At 39.6% G+C, this 23,726-nt stretch overlaps 1 protein-coding gene across 4 annotated transcripts in view; it reads right to left on the bottom strand.

The window, feature by feature from the left end:
* The window catches only part of ARHGEF28 (Rho guanine nucleotide exchange factor 28), a 3,217,901-nt gene that overhangs the window by 519,147 nt on the left and 2,675,028 nt on the right, over nt 1-23,726 (bottom strand). For all 4 annotated transcript variants that reach the window (XM_044063941.1, XM_044063943.1, XM_044063942.1 and 1 more), the window contains 2 exons: nt 7,125-7,250; nt 3,462-3,579 (listed from right to left, as the gene is read on the bottom strand). In XM_044063941.1, coding sequence (XP_043919876.1) covers nt 3,462-3,579; nt 7,125-7,250 — 244 coding nt within the window. The remainder of the gene's footprint in view (nt 1-3,461; nt 3,580-7,124; nt 7,251-23,726) is intronic.

Here is a 23,726-nt window from a genome sequence, read left to right as displayed (position 1 = left end):
AATGGAGGAATATCCTCCTTTACATTAACAAGGCTAATTACTTAGCAGAGAGCTTAAATGTAAATATTCACCTAAGTAAGGAGTAGCTTAAGCTGAAACCAATACACTAAGGAAGAGTACATGGACATACATCTATAGTACTTTTCATCACCCCAACATGCCACAATATAAACAACTGGGGGTTAAGGAGAAGCACTGTCACCCCAATGTTACATGATCTCAGTAAAATCAATTAATACTTTTTCATTTAAACACAAGCATCTACAAAATAAAACATGAGAATTCCCATTTCAACAAGTACCCATTCAACAAAATTGCATGACCATGAAATAACTAAATGATTCATTTCAGTTTGCTGATCTTGGTAGAAGTAAAGGTAGCCCTGAACATTGAGGACTCTGCATGTTGTAAATAACATGAATTAATATGATCTACTGCAAACTATTTTGAGAAGGAAATAACAAACACCACCATGCGCGGGTCAGCTGGCAGCTATAAGTGCGTAGTCGAAATCACAGGAAATCGAGGAAATCAGTTCAAAAACAGTTCAAAACACGATCACCAACTGTAGTGTAAAATCCAATAGTTTCAAAATATAAAGAGCAGTAGGCTTTCACCTTACACCACTTCAGACACAGATAAAGAACTAATGCATATATTCCAATTTAAATACCTGATAGGAAAAACAAAATAAAAGTTAAAAACAAGAAAATCAACACTACTATCGTTTCATCATACAAGCCTCATATACTAAACAAGAAACACCAATTCAAGCTTACTCAGGCTAACAGGCTAACAAAACAATGTAAAAACAATAAAAATATCCATGATAAATCCAACTCTAACATAGACATGACCAGTTCTCACCTGTATCATCTCTCCACTGGTCCACCATTATGGGCCAAAACCTCTTACGGTATAACACATCCCTTCTTACTGCCCACAGGGGTTATATTGATTGTGCGGAATTCCTACATCTGATGATCCATTGTATCTCATTGATTTTGGTTCAGACTCCTCTAAGACTTGGTGATAACAATTCAGCACCCTCTATAGGACACAACTACCTCTAAGTATGCTGTGGGCCAGTGTTCTCATAATGCAGCTATAAGGAGTTTGTAGCCCAGCTGATAAAATTGCCTGTCCCCATAGTCTATATATGTTCCCTCAAGGTTGGGGTCATTTCCTTCTGGAAGGTTGCACCATGAGGAGAGGGTGCAGAGTGAGTACATCAGCACAAGATATTGGGCATTAGAGAAACTGAAAATCCACATTACATATGTGAGGAACAGTTGAGCTGCCCGCAGTATCAGTGATCGGTGAATACATCCATCCAATCTGCCAAGGCAGTCACTGGATTGCCATCCCACACTATCATGTGTATTGTGATGACATCCATTCAAGACCCTAAAACTGGTGGGACAGATTTCTGAGTTGATGGAAGGTTTCAAACCCACAGCCTCCCTGCCAAGTGACATCATAGTTCAAACTTCCTATTCCCAAATGACCTCAGACAACACCTCAAGAGTGAGCCATTAAAGACATAAAACCTCCTTTATGAACCAAGCAACGCTGTTATAATCCAGGGTCGTAGCGATACATACGTACCCCTGTTGCCTATAGAATCAGCTAAATGGTGAGAGCCCTCTGTTTTCAAGGTCCCTCCCATTTGGATGGTTCACCGTAAGCGAATCCACCTAGTCCCACAGGAGGTTTGTGTACCTGACTCATAACAACTAAAGATTCAACCCCATCTCCCCATTTTCTTTTTAACTCTCCCTTTTGAAGATGACGGGTGGTTCTCTAGGAGGAATTGTTTGTTTGTTCATAATGTGTTAACCACCTACTGATTTTTTTGAAGTACACTTGGCTATTCAGCAGATATGTCTCTTTTTAGAAACAGAGGTGGATTCGTTACGTGTACTGTGGCCAGACCCTATTTTTCAGATGTAGGGGCCGCCATGATGCTGAATCTATAGGCAACGGGCTCCCCAACAAGGTATTAGAGCCCCCCTTTTTATAAGGATGCCAGGTCTATTAGGAGGTTTATGGAAGATAGATGGAGATTTGACTGGATCCTGTGGTCAAGGGAATTGTGGGTTTGAAACCCTTCATCAATAATAAGAATAAACCCAAATTCTAATGTAGTCTATTTGGCTAGGTGTCTGCCCTGCACCCTCGCTCATATATATAAAACCAATAGGACTTTGAGGGAGCGGGTGAGGGAACATATATCAGATTAGGACAGCTAACACCACTTATGCCTTAGCCAGACACTCATTTTGTGTTATAGAGGTAGTATGTCTTAGCATTATCAACCATACCTTAGAGAGAGATGCAATGGATCATCAGATGTTCCAGGGGACTCAATGATAAGGCCAATATAACCCCTGTGTTAAGGAAAAGGAGATGTTTTACACCATAATGTTTTTGATGATGTTTTTGATGTCTTTGATGATGATATATGTAAATGCTGTCTATGTGCCAGTTCCTAGATGTTTTTATTATTTTTATTTTTGTTTTTAACATTTAGCGCTTGTTAGCCTTGTTGAATTTGAAGTACTGTGTCTTTATTGTATATTGAGCAGACTTTTAGATGTATAGTAATTAGTGTTTGACATGTGGGGTTGGGAGGGTGGCCTAATGGTTAAGGTGTTTGCCTTACAAACACAGGGTGCAGGGTTTGAGTCTCACAAGGGATAACTGGCTAGGCTTACAATGGCTCGCAAGGGCAGTTAGCCTAGTACTAACCTATGAACCTATGTGTTTGGGTTTAACCTATCAACAACAGTGCTCCAGTATTTAAATTGGAATAGGCATGCTGTTCTTTTGTAACTGTCTGAAGAAGCCTAAGGGTGAAAGCGCTAACAGTTTTATACCAATAAACTGCTTGGATTTTATACTACAGTTGGTGATCGTGTTTTGAACTGTTTTGAACTGATTTCCTGCATTTCAGTGCTCGAGGAGTCTACAATTTATCAGCCGTCAGACCCAGCGCATGGTGGTGTTTGTTATTTGCATTTATTTTTTATCCATTGCGATAGCTGGGTCTAGTTTCCGTAGTACCGGTGTGGTCTTTGTTTTTGTTATATACTTAATATTTTGAGAAGGACTTTCCTGCTTCAGAGTTAAATGTAATCTGAATGACCACAAGACAGCAAATAAAACATGTAATTCATTACTTATTAAAAAAAATATATTTACTGTTGGCTGAGTCTGAGAAAGCACACAGGACAGAATGAGTAAAGTCTTGACAAAATCTGGTCTAACATTACTATTCAGGAGGTGAAGGGGGTTGCAGAAGCAAATGCCAAAGTATAGTTTAAATAGCCAGAAATTAATAAAATGAATACAACTGAATGCATTTGATTGAAAATGAATGAATAGTTTTATAAGGATCAGTGAATGGATATCTACCAGAAACACCTGTACCAATGTTTACAACAAAAAAGGCCACTGACCTTTAGAATATTGCAAAATTCTTTCAAGCAACACAGGATACTTAGTGATACGCTGTGTGACCAACAGAATGCATTCTGGGAGTCCCAGGCGACGGGCCAGAAAATTACTGCTCTGCAACTAGAACAGAAGGTAACAACCATGAGAATATTTTAGAATTCTGTGCATTTAAAAGACTGATTTTAACAGAAATGTGTAATCAAACTTCTCATTTATATGCAGACAGTAGAAGTGTCACCAAGTAAATAACATATCTTAGAAACTTTCTTTTGTGATCGATTAAAAGTATCACAGTTTCATTGAAACTGATTTGAGGATCACTGCAATAACAGGTACTACATTCTTAATCATAACAGTCCTGGACTGAAAACAGCAGATGTTTAGTGGTTCACAATGTGCATCCTCAACAGGAGACTGAAGGAGAGAGCCCACTGCATTTCTGACTTCATTCCAACTGTTTTACCTTTCATGGTCCAGAATAATAACAAAAAAGGTCATTTACCTTTTGTGAGGTACACAAAAGTGTGGTTTGCAAAACAAACATTCATTAGTTAACCTGTGGAATGAATGTTTTCGGTTTACATCCCAGATCTGATACTTCGATACATATGCTCTGTCTTAAGGGATGTCCTCTGTAGCTTCAGTTAGCAACTCAGGGTCTCTCTTTCATCAATCAGTATGGGATACTTTTACATAACAGCTGAAGCTAACAAATGGTAAAGGTTCAGTTCTACACTGAAACCTAAATTTCAGAGTATTTTATTAAATGTTTCACTTTTCTAAACTTTTTTCAATCTGTTTCATCCATACCACTTCTAAAAAGGAAAAGCTGATTAATTTTAACTACAATGCTTAAACTCTGAGCAAACCATAGTATACAAGACACCAAAAATCACATTCTGTTCTCTACACCACAGTCACATTTAATCCAGTTTCACAGGTTTCTTTCTCATCTTGGTAGAATTAATTTATTTTCTATAGTCTGTCATATCAACTGCCTTGTAAATGTTTAGCTGCAGACTATACACATCTTTTAATGAAAATGAAAATTTAATTTTTAAATATGCAGTTACTGAAGAAAAGCAGGTTGTTCTGGCACAAAGTTGATTATGTGAGCTGATTCCATTGACAGAGCCTATGACTTCAACTTTTCTGAAAAGTGCCCATAAGATGTGATTCATAAGTACTTGGAAACCCTGGCAAAAAGAATGGGCAGTCTGAAGCTACCTTGTTCTCCTTTCAGACTACTCACTTAAAAGCGTACTGTAGTCATCATATTCCATTGCTGAGATGCCCCAGTTGCCAAAGAAAATCACTTGAGTTCATCAGCAGTTTTACTACGGCTTCAGGCTAGACATCTGCAAGCCTGGGATAAGGTCTGCTTTCTGTTTTTGCTTTTTGCCTTTACTCGCACCGCCCTTTGTTCCTCAAAAGGGGATTATGTAGCTTCTTTGATGGTAGCTTAAATGAATGCATATATGGTAAATCCCATGTTGGAGGTTTTTTCTATATCACTGTAATGGTCTGTAGTTGGCTTTGAGGTTTTGCAGTCATTTTACAAGAATCATTGCTTTATAACTCTCAAGTGTACAGATTTTTGCAAACTGCCCAGATTTTGGCCCATTTTTTATAAAGTTGTGGTTTTCTGGCAAATTAGTGGCAAATCACTAAAGCTTGACATTAGAAAATAATGACAGACACATGAGATTCAGATTTCATACCCTTCAGAAAATTCATGTTAATGCACAACCTGTTATTTTGTCAACTTTCTAATTTTGCAAGAGCAATATTTAAAAATTGTCCCTATTTTTGTGCCTTTGTCCAGATTAATTATCAAGACTTTTAACATAATTAATTGAATGTCAAACTACATTGGTTGTTTGGGGTGAATTAAACTATTTATCTAGTATTGTTGGTCAGTATGCTCATCTGAAGAAGTTTTATCAGACGAAAACGTGGAACACTGTGTATATAGCATTTATGTGTTTGCTGGTCAGTTCTGCTCGTTAATAAAGGCTCTGTGGTTGAACTGTTTGGATGTCCGGTGCCTATACATTTATTAGTTACTGCTGGGTGCTTTCCACACCTTTTGATTATTCCTTTGTCCAGATTTCTTGCTCTAAGAGGGTGAGAGGTATAATTGTTTTTTTTTTTTACAACTGCTGTGCATATGTGTGTGCGCGTATCTATCTACACACACACATATATGGAAGCAGGTTTTTTATTTTTTAGGTGTTTATCTTTGTACAACCATAGAGTCAGTACACTTACTTAAGGGATGTGCAAGGTAGAGGGGTACTTGCCTGCTGGGAAATCATCCTTCTTCTCGCCATCTTTTTTAATGCTTTGTCCTGTTTTTAATTTATTGTTGGCATATTCATTTGTTGGGGTTTCCCCTAATTGAAGTGACTCCCCTAGCAGCACTCAGTGACATGGATTATACAAGACAATTTACCCCCCCCCCCTCCCCCGCAGAAACATTTATAGCTTTTTCATCTTTGTGTTCTCTGTTTTTGTTTCATTATTGGCAGCTTCATTTATTTTGGTTTCCACTAACAGACACAAATCCCGTATGAGCATTTAATGAAAGTAATGGGAAAACTTCTAAGAAAAACTTTGAGCCTCTACATTTTTGAATTATTCTAGAATTTATTTAATGTGCTAATTGTAATATTATGTTCAGTTTTTTATACCTAAAGGCATACTGTCATATTGCTATTGTTTCTCTCTCTTTTATAAGCTTCATTGTCTATTTTATAACACTTTTCTCTAAACATAACATGAATGCACTTGACCTGTCTTTAGATTTTTTGGTTATATTTCTGAGTACAAGTCTGATCCTGCAAAGCACATTGGGCTTCTTTGTTTTTCTTGACTTTATTTCCTAGATCTAGAACTCTTTTATATTTTGTGGTCTTGTTAATTTGTATTCAATCATTTAAATGCTGACTCCCCATATGTTTTGGATTATTTATCACTTTCCTGACTTTCACACCATTTAACACAACACAGTCTTTATGCATCTGAATTGTACTCTTCTGTGATAAAACACTTTGGGTGACACTGAACATTATGTAGTCTGTGATATTTTCCTTAAGTGTTTGTTAGGAGATACACAAGTCTACAATAAGGTGATCTTCCAGGCAAAGCATCTAATGGTCTTTGGATTTCTGAGGACTGCTTGTGCTATACAGACAGAGGTAATATGGCATTCACTGGCACTGAAATATAATACTAAAATGCAAATAAAATGTCTGTCAGGTATATAAACTAGCAAAAGCCTGGGTACAATTTGACTGAAATTCTTTACAAGTAATGGCATAAACTATTAAAATACAGGAAGGGATCATCCATTTAATAATAAGATTGGTTAGAGAAAATATCAAGGCATAGACAAATGCAGTCCTAAACAGTTAATTACTACAACAGTATGTGAAAAGCACAAACCATTGCTGAATATATGCAAATCTAGAACCTGAAGGGAATAAAAACAACTCATACAGACAACTAAACTGTATATCAAAGAAATGACACCCAAAACTAAACTCTAGAAAACACCCTCTAAAATGAAATAACAGATGTTATCTACTATTCTTATGTGTCTAGTAAGAGTTGAGCCATCTTCATTTTATCTGGTAAGCTCAATTTATAGCTGGGAAACTTACTTTGATGAAGTGGTGAAATTTCTTGTTTGTCTGCAGCAGCTCCTTGAAAAGATTAACTGCTTCCATGTGATGGCTGCAGAATTCTCCATAAACGTGTTTCATTTTATTTGCATTCTCTTCTGAAAACTAGCAAACAAAACAATAAGAATTAGGTGTGATAATTGCCATTTAGTGAATAAACAAGCTCAGGTCTGAGTGTTGCTCTTTTTGAAGCTCTTACCTTCAGTATACATCAAGAAAGCAGGTCTACCACTACTCACTTGCTTCCTTTCCAATACACACTATATTTAGGGTTGTAAGGGAAGAATATTTTGGTAGAAAAGCAAAGGACAAGAGCAAGACGGAATGCCACTGTACTGCATGATGTACATAAATACATATGAAATGGAGGACACCATGAACTACATGCAAAATGTAGCAGTTTAACATAGTGTGCAATAAGAATAAAAGGTGCACCAGCAAATCTTAAAATGCATAGTAGTAACAAATTCTAAACCTGAACGTTAGGAATGATATGAGAAGTGGGTAAAACGCAGTAGAAAATGATTCAACAAGCATAACAGCTCTGCATAGATACATTTCTTATGAAACAATCTTAGGCAGTCAGGACTGTTTTGACAATGGTGATTATTTGTGCAGTCTGTTGCAACTGCTCTTAGCCTCAGTGATATATTAGAAAACTGTCAATACTCTGAAAACAGGAATCCAGGAGCATATAAAGGAAATGAAAGCTAACTTTCCCATCACTGCAGCTGCCATTCATTTAAATCAATATCGACATCACTGAGAACATGCAAGTTGCTTTATGTATACAAGTCATTTTTTCTTTGTTGTTAAGCATCAAGATGGCATCAATTCAGAAATATTTTTTTGATTACAAAACAGTTTAAATTGCCATATCTGCAGCATTTCATCCTATGCAACTGAATGCTAAAGAGAACTGGTAAAGAGAACTGGTCTACTTCCTATAAAAGGCTATTAAGTGTTTTGACTGAGATGATCTAGCTGACAGATAACAAAGAGGATTAAAGCTTTGAACTGATAATGTGCTGATTCCTGTGCCCAAGCTGCAGGGTTTGAGACTTTCCTCCATTCATTTGCCTAACTTTGAGTTGTCCCTGAAAACAGGCAGCTCTGTCCAGTGGGCGTACTCTTTCAACAAACAGATAAAACAAATGGGTTAATTAATTTGGACAATGAGTGCAGATAATTGATAGATGTATAAAAGGTCATGTCTGTGCTGGTGGCATACAGGGATAAAGCCATGAATACAGCCTAGTTAACAAGAACTCAATTAGCATCTCAGGCACTTACTGGCACATACAGGGAGGACAGGCATATGCCCATCTTCAGGGGTGAGTATGTATATTTGAACACACTGTTGCAGTTGATTCCTGGTGGAGGCTGGGGGAATATAACAGGGGCTGTCTGTAGGGGAGAAGGGCATTGACTGAATTATGCACAAATGTGTTACTGCACATCAACATCTGGAACACCACAAGTGCATACCAGGAACAGTATGAGGAAAAACACTACTTAAAACTATTATAATCCTGCCCCAAATGTCGACTGGAGCAAGTCCGGGGGGGGTTGATTGGTCAATTTTAGTAGAGCTGGTGGACAAAGTAATGTCTCGTGAGAGGCTGAAAGTCAGCTGTGGGGAATCAAAACATGTAGGGAAATATTATAAAAAGTCATAACTGGTGCAGCGGTTAGCATTGTCACCTCACAGCAAGAGGGTCTCTGGTTCGATTCTCGGCTGGAGCGCCTTCTGTGTGGAGTCTGCATGTCCTCCCCACTGTCGAGTGATGTTCAAAGACATGCAGGTAGGTGCATGCGTGAAAGGGTGTGCCTTCTTTGAAGGTTGGGTGTCGGTCTGGCACCTCGGCACTGTAAAAATCCACTGACAATCATTAGCAGACTGGAGCTACTCTGTGGTGACCCCTAACTAGGAAAAGCCAAAAGAGATTAGTTTTAGCTTTTGTACACCTGTAACTCTTCAGAAGGAATATATGCCAAGACACCAGAATTATGAAATAAACTTTTCTTTTTTTTGGCAATGCTGGCACGTTATTTTATACAGTTCTGGTAATATATAGTTTGTGTTAAATAGTTCAGCATCTTCAAGGGGTATAAGCTATTATTTTCCAAACCTGTCAAATATCCTGGACTCCTTGTCCAGTGGGTAGTTGGCAGGCCCATGAACAGTAAAAACCCCACTGCAGCTGATGAAGAAGGAAGGGCTTGAGAGTCACTGTTCAGAATGATCAATCTCCAGTTAGGCAGAAATTCTATCCAACTTCCTGAGTACTGGAACTACTTCATCAGGGTTGTTGCAAGCTATCTTGGTTGGATCTTTGAGGAGGTTTGCCAAGGATGGGAGCATCTCCGAGGTTCTGGTCTGAACCCGCATACTTGTTGCTGTCTTGTCTGTGAAAAGGCAACTGAGTTTGTGAACAATCACTATTTATCATTCATTATGATTTGGACAGGACCTTATGTGGTCTTTTAAGGGTGGATTTCAAAGCTCCAGACAATATAAGAGACTGCCAATCATCTTCTTAGGTCACAGAACACTGCTGCTGTCCTGTTGGAGATCCTTGTGGCATGGTTTGGACCATAACAGCATGGCTTGATAGTACTGAAATTGCATACTGGACCAGCTTCAATGTCAGCAACAGCAGAATTTGTTGCATCTCTGTTGGTAGTGAATGGACAACTACTACCTGCATGAGCAATGACCTGCCAGAAATGGCTGTGGCAAATACCTCTATGACACATATTGTGCTGTCAGCACCTGTGGAATGGAAGCTGAGTCAACAAATGCAACTGATGCTGGCAATTAAGTGGGTGACTGGCAAGGTATGGAAGGCTGGCATCAGGAACAGGCCTTGAACACATGGTACAGAGTGTTACATCTGTACCAGCATCCATGCTAGTATGACTACCACCAAGAACCAAGGCTGTGGTGACATCAGCATTACCTTGGGCTGCCTAAGGAGTGGTGATGCCATTTGCAAAAGTGTAAATGGTACAGGAGGCTCTGAATCTGGCAATGTAACTGCCAGTAGCAAGCAGACACTGCACACCAGAGAATATAAAAAGGGGACTGCAATAGTGAGAGAAGAAGCTCTGGTGGAGTCACAAAACGCTCCTGCCACCTCTTTCATACAGTGATGGCAGACAGAGTGGCTAACTTCTCCTTTCATACTTCCCACATGACTCTGGCAAGTTATGTACAATCCATTTCTTCTTTCAAGATCCAAAGTGAAGCCATTTTCGCAGACTGTTCTACATGTTGGTGTCAGGGAAAAAGCCTTTGTGAATTATTTTTGACACTCGTGTGTATCCAGTTCACATGACCAGTATCAAGGAGACTATCCAGTTCACATGACCAGTATCAAGGAGACTATCCAGTTCACATGACCAGTATCAAGGAGACTATCCAGTTCACATGACCAGTATCAAGGAGACAATCCAGTTCACATGACCAGTATCAAGGAGACTATCCAGTTCACATGACATAACACATATATATCATCAGTTAAGTCTATCACCATCTTGTTCAAATATTCAGCAGAAATAAGTTAGTTGTCACTTGCAGATAAAGCAAAGTATCTTAAATGGTTCTTTGTTTTAAGTGACACCACCTGACAGCAGTAACAAAATCTGTGAATAAATAAATCATTTAACTTTGGGGAGAACATGCTAACAATAATGAGGCATAGTCTGAGCACAGGAAAGAGCTCAATAAGTTTGGACATGGGAACAGGTTGCATGGCAAGGTGAAAAGTACTACATGCTTTTCTACAGTACTCTGGAGTGCAACGAGGAATCCTTAGGCTTAGGACTAGACAGAAAATGAAAGAAGAGCGCAGGGATCTGGTTAAAACAGTTCAACTGTAAAATACCTAGCTAGTAGTGAACAAGGCCCATGTACTGAAAGTGATACAACCATCATTTAGAAGGACAACGTGGCAATGTTCTGTTCTAGGTGAGTTTTGCATGAATCTCCATATTTATTTAAAGCAATCTATAGTTTATACATATTACTTGAGATGCTGGAAGCTGGTGGAGTAGTGCACATCCCAGGTTAAAGATGCATAGACTTTGCACAAAGCTCTACAGTAGATGCTTAGGCATCCCTTTATTTCTGAGAAAACTTTTAAGTACGTGTTTTGCAAATGACAGTGTCGCTCTAATAGAACCCACTACATTTAAACAGCTACACAGCTTTACAATTTCAATTGTACTTCCACAAGGTAGGAGAGACTATCCAGTTCACATGGCCAATATCAAGAAGACTATCCAGTTCACATGACCAATATCAAGAAGACTATCCAGTTCACATGACCAACATCAAGAAGACTATCCAGTTCACATGACCAATATCAAGAAGACTATCCAGTTCACATGACCAGTATCAAGCCTTTTGAGCTGAACAGTACGGATTCTGTTTTCTTGAAATTTAATTTCGAGTAGACTAGGTAAAGCACTTATTTACTTGATTTAGTCTGTCTCAAAGCTTTTTCTTCTGATTACTTTGTGAGAATTATCTGATAACCAATTGGACATCACAGAGGAAAGATTGAATCATTTGGTGTCAGAATATGAATTGCTTATAAACAGAGCACATAGAAAGAATACTAATAATCGCTGAGACAAGAATGAGTGCATCCCAAAAGCAGCCAGAAAGATCTGACCTCGAGATAGTTGGCAAACCAGCCAATGGGAGTCTTTCCAACCATGCAGCAGTAACTTGTGTGGGTGTGTGTCTTTGCATGTTTGAGTGAGACTGTCAAACAATGCAGAAGAAGAACCTTCTTAATCCCACTGTTGTACTATGTCATTGTCAGTATACCTAGCCATGACACACACACACACACACACACACACACACACACACACACACAAACTCAATTTATTTTTGTTTTTTTTTTACTGCCCACTTCAATCCAGCAGAAAGTCAATATGTTTAGGTAGTTAGATGTGGGTCCACTTTGCAATTACTGCTGTTTTTGACTGGCTAGTTGCAGCTAGTATTTCATTTTGAGCTTTTATTTTAATTTTTTTCATAGGTTCATGGAAGGTTACTAGTCTAATGGCCCTAGAACCCTTACAAGCCTAGTCATATTTATCCTGAGTTGCCCCAATTGTCGGTGGTTAGGTTAGTAAAGTAAGTTAATACTGACTTCCTCTGTCCAGGAAGGACATTGTTACCTCTCCAGGAGTGAATCTGCAGCCACCCATCCATTGGTCTAGGTAGTGTCTGAAGAGGGTCAGGGAGGGACTCTGTCACGTGAATTTGAAGCTTGTTCTAGAGAAGTGGCAGTCTCTGGGAGAATATCTATATCTCCAGCATGACCTGTTCATGACAGAGACTAGTTACGATCCCTGGAGTGACTGACCCTCATGCAGTTTGATTTATAAATGTGCAGCATTTCCATCAGGGCCAGGTGAGAGACTGCCCTGTAAGCCAGGAACAGGTCATAGCTCCTAAAGGCCTTAGCACTCTGTAGGAGACAGAATACACTGACAAGGCTTTCAGTCTTTCTATGTAAGACATGTTTTGTGTACCATGTAATTTCCTGGTGTGAAACCTGTGTGGTCTCTCCAAATGTTGCAGATGTCTGGTGAGGTACATACAAAAGGGAGCATTGTAATCAATTATTAGTTTGATGAGGGTTGAGTATAATGGAATTACAACATCCTTAAATCTAGATGTGATGCCTTTATTTACAAGATGTGCCACACAGAAAGATTTCATTACTACTGTGGATATGTGTTGATCAGAGTTCAGATTGCTATCAACCTGAGTACTCGGATCACATACCACTGGGTCAACCCTTAGGGTGGTGCGTCTATAATGTAAGCAGGGATATCAGCTTTTCCCAAAGAGAGTAATAATGCATTTTGTTTGCATTTAGCTTTAATATGTGGCTTTAGCACTGATCATTTGTCTGCATTAACCCTGTCTGCAGTATAAGCACTTGGGCTTCAGGCCAGTTATTTTACATTAAGAAGGTTCGTGGTCTGCACTCTTGTGAGAGGAGAGGCTGGACTCTGCCCTTCTGAGCTGAGAATTTCTGGTTAAAGGCTTACAGTGCCTGCATATTTGAACCGTTTCTTACTGAAAATGGTGCACCTTATTTGCTGTAGCATAGACTAGATCCAGGCCTGCTGAATCTAGCTTTGTTTGTACGCTTGTTGTTTGTTTGCTTGTTAGTTCCCTGAAACGCTAATTCCACCTAAACCGCGGCTTTTCAGCGCTTCTGTGGATCCCTAGTGATATCTGCATTGCTTACTGTACTTATTTCCTTGTTTCACTTGAAAGAAATTTACTGTTTGTCGTTTTTGCATTTAAGTTACCTGGCACTTGCTCACTAAGTCAGCACTAAAAAATTAAAAGCACTACACCCTCACAAACTCGCCTTGAGTACCTTGTTCCCCATTGGCCCTTTTTTCAATTATAAAGGAATTCCCAATACTATTCTAGCATGTCCAAAGGTCAGTTGCCAATCTCCTCTATGGTCCAGCTGATGAATCTGGGAATCTTGAGGCAATGTTACAACTGCCTCATGTACACAGACAACCCTCTCCTCCTCCCAACAAATTCCAACACATGTGAGAGATGCAACCATATAGCCAAGCTGGAGGCTAAGCTCTCTCAACTCAGTACTGGCATAACCAGTCAGGAGGAGAAGGAAACCACACTCACTACAATTCCAGTCTCACATAGACCTACCACGACAGCAAACCAAACACATAAACACACAAAAACATACTCGGAGGCTCTAAATAAAAATCTGCCTAAGCAGCAGAGACCTCCAAAGCAGACACCCAAGCAACTGCTACCCAAAAACAAAACACATGCAACACATAGCTCACAAAGCCAGTGTGCTGAACAGTCACAGCCCTTAAGGCTAAACAACACACCTGATACACTTGTAATAGGTGACTCTACCACCAGGCACACTGACGTCCCGCTCACCAGGCTGAACAAGGAGAAGGTCACGGTGAGCTGCCTGTCGGGTGCTAGGATTCGCCACATAACACACGCACTCAGGTCACTCCAAGGCAAGTACAAATATGACTCAGTCATTGTTCATGCTGGTGTGAATGACCTGAGATGTACCTCCCTGGACTACATGAAAAGAGACATAGAGGAGCTCTCTGAGCATGTAGCCCAAGCCGGTATGATCCTGACCTTGAGTAGCATCTTACCCTCACCAAGAATGATGCCACAATATGAAGACAAGATGATCAATTTCAACAACTGGCTTAAGTATTGCTGTCATTCAAAGGAGATCCAATGCCTGTCAGCCTGGGATGACATGCTCGACAAGCCACGATGCTTCGCTAGGGACGGCTTGCACCTGTCACCCCTGGGCTTTCGGATATTGGCAAAGGCTCTTGCTACCCACATAGTGCCTTTTTTAGGCAAGGCTCAAAAGACAAACCCACCTCCATAGGTATCACAAGGGATAAGAAACTAAGAGTAATGCTACTCAACGCCAGAAGTCTAAACCTCAAGATGCACGCACTCGAAACTCTCCTTAGCATGGAGAACATCGATATCTGTGCAGTAACAGAAACCTGGTTCAAGGCTCCCGAGAGCACCCCAGCACTACCAGGTTATACCTCATACCATGCTTTTCAGCCCCAAAACTTGGACAGAACCACAAAAAGAGGGGGAGTATCAATATTCGTCAAAGATACCCACACCTCCGGGTTGGTGGCACAGCACGAAGCATCAGAGACTATCCATGTGCAACTAACAGTGGGTAAAACTGCCTTCCAGTTTATAGCCTGCTACAGACCACCCTAATAAACCCAGGAACCCCACTCGGCCTTCCTGAGAACACTGGAAAATATGAAGGTCTCTCCAAACACCATTATATTGGGTGAATTCAACTACCCAAACATAGACTGGGAGCATTACTCTAGCTCCAACACCCTAGCCCAAAGGTTCCTAGATTTTATAAACTCAAATGCTATGGAACAACTTGTTACCACTCCCGCAAGAGGGGAAAACATACTGGACCTGATCATCACCAACATGGGGACTCTATGCTCCAGACCAGAAGTGTATCCCTCACTGGTAAGATCAGACCATAAACTAATCTCACTGGATATTCACATCCCGACCCCACCCCCTGCCCAGAAAACCACAGTGAAAAACTTCTCTAAAGCAAATTTCACACTCCTCAAAACAGAGGTGGAATCCTTCAAAGTCCCCGGGCCTGTGGAAAATATGGCCCAGACCACAGAATCCTTTATAAACGCATTCTATGAACACCTTCAGGAATGCATGGATCATGCAATCCCAGATAAAACCAAGACCCAATCCTCCAAAGGCAGACATCCTGTCTGGTGGACCCCAGCCATAAACAAACTATACAATAGAAGGAGGAAGCTACTTCATGATAGAGCAAAATCCTAAAAAGGGAAGGCATCTCTAATCAGTATTAGCAAAAAACTACAGGCACTCATAAAATCGTCTAAGGCCATCTTCGAGAGAAAAATTGCACAGGACACTAAGGATAATCACAAGGCTTTCTTTAGTTATGTTAGAAACCTGGGTGGGAATTCCCAGATATGCTCAGAATTAGTCCAAAATGACAAAAAATACACCGAACCCACAGACATTGCCAACATCCTAGCTGACAGGTTCAGCGCAAATGTCTCCCCCCCCCTCCTCACCAAAAAGGCAAATATCTATCCCAGCAGAGTGCTGCCCCCCTGACATCTCATATGCTCAGGTAAGAGCCACCCTCTCCAAAGCAAAAAACACAGCATCAATGGGGCCAGACAGTGTCCCGGGCTGCGTCTTACATGAACTCCAAGAAGAGCTAAACCCAAACATAAAACTACTGTTCAATCTTACTACAGGATATGTTCCCAAAGAGTGGCGTATAGCAACAGTGGTCCCTCTCTACAAAGGTGGTGCCTCAACGGATCCTGGAAACTATCGCCCCATAAGCCTGACTAGATTGGTCTGCAAAGCTATGGAAAGGATCATCATGGACCTCATAAATAAAGATATTGAGGACCTACAGACACTGGATCCTACCCAGTTCGGCTTTGTTAAGGGCAGATCCTGCCTCTTAAACCTGGTCGATTTCTTTGAAACAGTCACCAAGGCCATTGACGAGGGGAAGGTGGTCCACACAGCCTACCTGGACCTCGCAAAAGCCTTCGATATAATACCCCACTCGGGCATTATAGATAAGCTCACCAGCTTAAATATAAACCCCTATGTCACTAGATGGGTTGCAAACTGGCTCAAGGACAGAACCCACATGGTTAGAATTGCTGGAGCCATGTCAGACTCCAAACCAGTTACAAGTGGCGTCCCACAAGGCTCAGTCCTGGGACCTCTCTTGTTCGGTATATATTTCTCAGAGGTACAGGCAAACACGGAAGGACTGTGGCTGACCAAGTTCGCAGATGACTGCAAACTGGGCACCATAATCAACTCTCCAGCCGACACAAGCATCCTCCAAAAGGGCCTCATAGAAACAGACAACTGGTGCCAGAGCCATGGCCTCAAGCTAAACGCCAGAAAGTGTATAGTCATCCCCTTTGGCAAAAACAAAGTGTCCACAAATTACCACATAGGTGGTAATCCATTAAGTACAGAAGAAGTAATTAGGGACCTGGGGACCCAAGTTGATAGCAATCTCTCATTTGACAACCACATGGCCAAAGTGGTTAGAAAAACATTTTATATAGCCCACCTAATCATGAAGGGATTCACATCTAGATCAGGGGAGGTCATCGTGCCTCTTTACTCATCCCTCATCAAGCCCATAATTGAGTACAATGCCCCTTTGGGATGTACCTTACCAGACACCTGCAGCAACTGGAAAGACCCCAAAAGTACCTCACCAAGAGGATCAAAGGGCTCAAACAGATGCCATATGCTGCCCGGTTAAAGAAACTCCAGCTCTACTCAGTGGCATACCGCCTGCTCAGAGGCGATCTGTGCCTGACGTATAAAGCCATGTCCTACCCGGAATTAATGGACATGCTGCACCTCAGAAAATCCAAATCCCATCGAGCTACGCGCTCGAGAGACTTGAACCTCAGCACTGAAATAAATAGGACATGCTGGAGGGACAGATTCATAACCCAGAGGCTCCCTTCACTCTGGAATAAAATCCCAGTCCAGGTTAGGCAGAGTCCGTCATTGACTCTCTTCAAGAGGAAACTTGATGAGTGGATGGGAGATTGTAGGTTTACCCCGGGTATCACTTCTGTGTCACGGTTAGACAGAGGCACAGTATACTAACCTCGAAAAAGGGCATAGCAAAATTAATTTAAAATGGGTGGCGAAAGCCAAACACACTCTGGCTAGGCTTATAAATGCCCTAGGGCAGACAGCCTAGTATGAACCTATGAACCTATATGAACATCACTGGGGCACTCAGTGATTTCTCCCAATTTGCAATCTTCACTGAACTTGGTCAGCCACAGGCCATCCAAGTTTGCCCTCACTTCTGGGAAATAAATTTCAAACAGTAAGGGTCCAACACAGAGCCCTCTGGTATGCCACTGTTGACTGGTCTTTTGCTAGAGATGAAGTCATGACAGTGTGTCTTGCTGGTAAGCTAGTTGGCTACCCATCTGATAATGTAAGGGTTAATTCCCAATTGGGAGAGTTTATATATATAATAACAGAGTGGGGGATTGTGTCAAATGCCTTAGCTAAACTAAGATAGGTGGTATACACTGTTTTTCCCTTGTCCAGGGCCTTGGTGACTTTTTTGAAGAAGTTAACCATGTTTCGCTATTACCTCCAGTTGAGTATGGGTGGTGCCATCCACAACCAGTTCAGCGCATAGCTGGGTATTCCCTTTTAGATTTCAGATGTAGTTAAAGAATGCTATTGTTTGCTTTGTAATTAGCTTTGGAGGACTTGTCAAGATCTCTGATTTGTTTGTTTAAGCTAGAGAGGGATTTCTTCCTCCTATGAGCCAGTTCCCTCTTGTTCTTGGACATTTGTTTCTTTCTCTTGTTGTTTAGCATGTTTAAATTAGGGGTCCACCAAGGTGGCTTGCTTATTTTGGCAAGACCTGGTTTTAATTTGGTCAGGTACAGATGATTCTATACAACTGCTTAAGTGGTTATACAGGGCAATGGTGTACACCTCTGCATAGGAGTCCATATTATCTGTATTCAAGGGAGTTTGAAACTTCTTATACCACCAATCAGTAGAAAGTGATTTGTCTTTGAATTTTTTTTTGTTTTTGAGCTTGATGCGGTATCTAGTCTTATAATTACATAGAATGAGACTGATTAATGGCCCAAGCTTACCAGGGAGAACATCACATGGGGTGGGGGGAGCAATGCTCTCCCATGTTAGTGAGTACTATGTCCAGTATATTTGAGTCTTTTGTGGGTGTGCAGACTAGCTGTTTCAGATCATTTGCACTGACAAAGTCCAGGAACCTGTGAGCTAGCACATTTGGGATCGGGTATGTCTCCCAGTCGATGGTAGGATAATTAATAATGGCAAGTGACTCCAGTAAGTCCAGGTATGCTGTTCCTGTGTCATGGTGGCAGACCTATACCTACCTATGATGTGGTAGGGAGCTTTGCCTATAGTTAATTGGACAAGCAACAGCTCAAGAGAATCATACAATTTGACCAGTCTTAAGGTGTACTTATCTTTAATGAAGATGGATACACCTCCTCCATTGGTTTTTTCATGCTCAGTTTGTGGTCTGAATGTATGGAAGGCATTGCAGCTCTGCACGGCTGGGTGCCTTCTGTGCCTTTGAACCATGTCTCAGTGACTGCACAGATGTCAGCATCTCCCAAAGTGAGGAGTGCTTCCAGGGAATGCAGTTTCTTGTTTAGACTCCTAGCATTAAGCATCAGTACTTTGAGTTTATCTCGAGAGGATATTGTTATGTTGGGAGCCCAGTTATTTTGACACTGCCTAAAAAAGGCAGAACAGGGGTGGCTAATGTCTTTGCTGAAAAAAGGCACAGAGAATTTGGCTGCAGGACAAAACTTCACTTTATTCCAATGAAACACAAATAATAATGCTGTGTAACCAGTTCCTCATACATTTTCGTCAACAACTACTACATCAGATAAAATTTACCTCATTACACAATTAAATATATAACCTGTCACTGTTTGAATGAACCAATGAAAAAACAACATTAATTAAAAATGTAAAAGTGTGTATGTGAAATAGTCAGTCATGAAAGACAAAAACACTGTGTAGAAATGCATAAAAGGACATAAAAATGTGTAATAAATAAATATGTACATGTATAGACCTAAAATATATATACATGCTCCAATATATAATATTCACATATTCTCATATTCGGTCGCTCAGTCATATGCATGTATTTTATATATATATATATATATATATATATATATATATATATATATATATATGGGTCTACTTTGAAACATCTAAAACCCATAACATCTAATTTCATAACATTGAGACCAGAACATCTAAAACCCAAAACATCTAAAACACATAACATCGAATGTCATAACATCGAACAGTACAAATCACAAGAAAATAATATCCCCTCCACATATAACGACACCAAACTACCAAATACACTTTTTACTACATTTCAGCAGGGGGGTATGCCCCCCTGCACCCCCCCACTCCCTGTAAATTAAATATACCAACTCCAAGATCGATGTTAATTTCCTAACCCCACTGTATCAAGCCCCTCTGCATTTTTATACCTCTGGACAAAAGAAATTACCTTGAGTTTTGTTTGTAGTTTCAAGTACTCAGTACAACTTTATAATAGTAACATTGTTTTTAAATACTGTTTCTGCTGGAGTCTCTGCTACTTTCTGGTGCTATTATACAATTACAAAAAATTGTAAAAAATAAAAGAGATATTGGTTTAACTAACACATGCTTAAAACAGATATATTTACATTTGCTGTTGTCTGCCTTTTGCTCTTGTGCATTTTAAACAGATGCACTTTAGGTGAAAAGAAAATACATGCATGTCGCTCTTGTGACTTCATGTCTTTACTGCTTTTAACTGCTCTCATTTGATTTCTGTGCATTAGAACTGTCCTATCTGTATAACTTATAAGCATTTTGATTTAACTGGATGAAAGTTTTGTATTTATACATTACATCCTGCTGTGTATGCTAACCATTTTCTAAATGCAGAATAATGTGCTGTAAATTATTTTTTGTCAGTTCAGCTAACTGCTGTTTAAGGTGGAATTTCTTTCTTTAATTCTTTACTAACCAGATTCTTTTTGTCTTGTAATTCTGCGTGGGCTGTCTGATATTTCTCAGTAACCTGTTTTGCTGACTTTCAAGTTCTTATGCACTTCTGAAAAAGTGTTTGTGTATGCTGTCTAATGTTTCTGAACTCATTTAATCTGTCTTTTAAAAGTTTATTAAATGTTTCTGTCAATTCACCACGAACCTCATCCCTGTCCTTATATGTTTTGTGCTGTGCGGTGGCTTTATGTCACTTTTGTCTAAAGGGTGTAACAAGATGTGCAAGAGATTCTGTTAATAACTGATTTGAATGCTGTTGTAACTCTGAAATTAACATTTCACATGTGGTGACAGGACATAACCTTTTAGCATCTGCAAATAATGCAAGTGTATGATCCTTATCTGGTTATTTACCGTTACTTTTATGACACTGCACACAGAAATCTGTTTCATATGACTTGCACAATAAACATGTAATGTCACACCACATCTATTTTTGCTGGAGATACTAGTCAAATGTTATTTCCTACTTACTCAGTGCATGTACGTCAACTTGCCCTAATAAGGTTCTACATTTACTAATATGTTGCCCATAACAATTCTATAATCTCTCCCAAATTTTATCTGGTCTCTCTGACACACTGAGAGTAAAATTCTGTCTACACTTTTTATTAGCCTGTTTAACAGCATCCATACTGCATGTAAACCCAGAAAGATTTCTTACCAATTTTACATGGACTCAGATGGCCAGATTTATCACTGTAGATGGTCTGAAAATGTCTGTAGTTACTTGAAAATCTGGTGAAATGAAGCTGGCAGTTACAGATTTGAAACCTGGGAATTCACCGAACAGGAGAATTTATGGCACTGCGTTTATTTTTATTACTCTCCTGCTTCCAACTAGAGATTACCTCCATGATTTTGTTATTTTTATTAGGGTTAGTTGCTGATTTTATATATTCAAGTGTTTCATATGATGTTTATTTTTATTCTCCAGTCCTATGACATACATCTCATAGAGGTTCCAATAGCAAATAATGGCACCTTTCCTAGTGTGACCCCAATACTCTCCCAGCATGTAAACAGGATTATGACAAATCACTTATTTTGTTTTTTTTATTTTTAGACTTACTTATGCCAACCACTGTGTTTAATTTCAGTTTAGTTCAAATGAATTCATCCACCCTAAAAACAATTAGCCTGTTTAGCCACATATACTACAACCTTGGAATATGCATCTATACGTGTTTACACACTACACAACCATTCTTTAATAGATCTCTCTCAGTTTAAGTATTCTCCCTTTTGACCACAGACAACTTCCTTCCGAATCCATATGCCTCACCCTTCTGATACTCTTATTATATCTATTCTCTTCTTTAAAATTAACATATAAAATATACAGTAGTTCAAAATTGCTTGATCTTCTACCAGTAAAACACAGGGGCTTATCATGAGACCTTTTCTCTTTTACCAGTCAAGGGCCATAAATGAAGGTACGTCCCTCCTACACATGGACCCAGCTGCAAATGGCATACTCAAGGACCATCCCTGAAAATACCCCTTCCTAAACATCGCAGGACTAAATTAATTATTCAGCTTTCCCATTCAGCATCAAATGGCAAAATAGTATTCTTCCATACTAAAGGTAACTACATTTAAATAACGACCTAAATGTTCTGAGACCCCCACTCTACACAGCTACTGTTTAAAACCATGTGTACTATTCATCTGCCCCTCAGATCTCCTGCCCTTATTTTTTTTAACACCCTTATTTTATAACTCTTTCCTTAAAAGTAGCCCAGTCCACAGAGGGTATAGTAATCAACTACAGTTAGAAACTAAACTAAACAACTTAAGGCCATGCACCCTCTGATGGCCACCTGAAACTCAGCAGCTACACCTGGATTTGTGATTGTACATATACTCCCTCTTGAAATGTCCTGCATTTCACATTCCATAACTCAAGTAAACACGATAACCACAGGGATTACACCCATTTTTTTTAAGTATAAATTTTAAATTGAGCTCATACTAAACAGATGTTCTTCAACACTTAAACCAGCGACAGATCCCACAGTACCATGTGACCAGCAATTTTACAGCACTACATGTACAAACTAATATAATCTCTCCACAGCTCCCCACCCCTTAAAGACCTTGACTACAGGGATCCTTCTTTTGTATAGTTACAACTCTAATCTGGAACATAACCATTCCATAGTAAAAATAGCATTTTATAAAACAAAAAAACAGGGAATCAGGCTCAGCCCTTCCCCATTAGACCACATGACCAGCACGATTCTGGTGTTCCATACACTAATGCTAACTTTTCCTCAACATTACTTTTTAATAAATAAAAAATAACACAGCATAACCAGAAAAATAGATTGAGTACCTATGCACATACAAAATAAGCTTATACATCAAGTGAAACATTCAACGGTCCCCCATGACCCTCTACTAGATTTCATACAGTTTGTTTTTTTAACAAGAAATTCAGATTATTCAAGTGAAACAACACTCGCTTTGAGAGCTAGGTGAAATGCTACTGGGGCACCTTAATATCCCTATAAGTTTAGCTCAAGACAAGCCAGCCTGCAGTTATACCTCTAATTTTTTAAACAAAACCTTCAGATCTGAGGAAGGACTCTTGAAAGTGCAGCAGAATTTAGTTGACTTATACTCCCAATAATCATTTTTTCCTCTTCTCTTAGACTTATGTAACCACAAAAGACATGTTAAAATTGAAAACACATGTATAAAAATAACGCTGTTAGGAACAGGTTTTTTTTAATATAATTAATCTTTTGCTCCCCACCATTTAAAATTTCAACAACATAAAAGTTATACTGACACTTAAAAATAGATGATCTCTAACAGTTAAATCTTAGATCAGCCTCATCAAACTCCAAAATGAAAAGTTTGGGCAAATAAAAAGTATTTTATTGTGTACAATTATAAATGAATGATTGGTTTTCTAAAAAATGTAATAGTCCTCACACCCACCCACACGTAATTGAACTACACCCATCACATCGAGAAGGGTAGGACTAGAATAATGAGTTTTCCACTCTCTTACAGCCACAATGATGTAATGGGTGAGTCACCCCTAAAGCTCCACCCATGAAATCTGTAATAAATTTGCTTGTTCTAACCCTACTTATTCAGTCATCTACACAAATCTCATCTGCCTAATAAAGATCTTCTGCCTTCAAAGGACTGAGTATGTGTATCTTGCTACTGAGATTAGGTTTTTATGGCTTCATATAAAGCAACAGAATCCAAGTACTAGCGTGGCTGGAACAGAGGACCTTAAACATTTACTGATGAAGATTCACCCAAGCCAGTAAGTTTTAATACAG

Source organism: Protopterus annectens, chromosome 2.part2 (assembly GCF_019279795.1).
Source record: "Protopterus annectens isolate FY-2018-M chromosome 2.part2, PAN1.0, whole genome shotgun sequence".
Lineage (NCBI taxonomy): Eukaryota > Metazoa > Chordata > Ceratodontiformes > Protopteridae > Protopterus > Protopterus annectens.
This window is presented reverse-complemented; position numbering and strand designations above follow the sequence as displayed.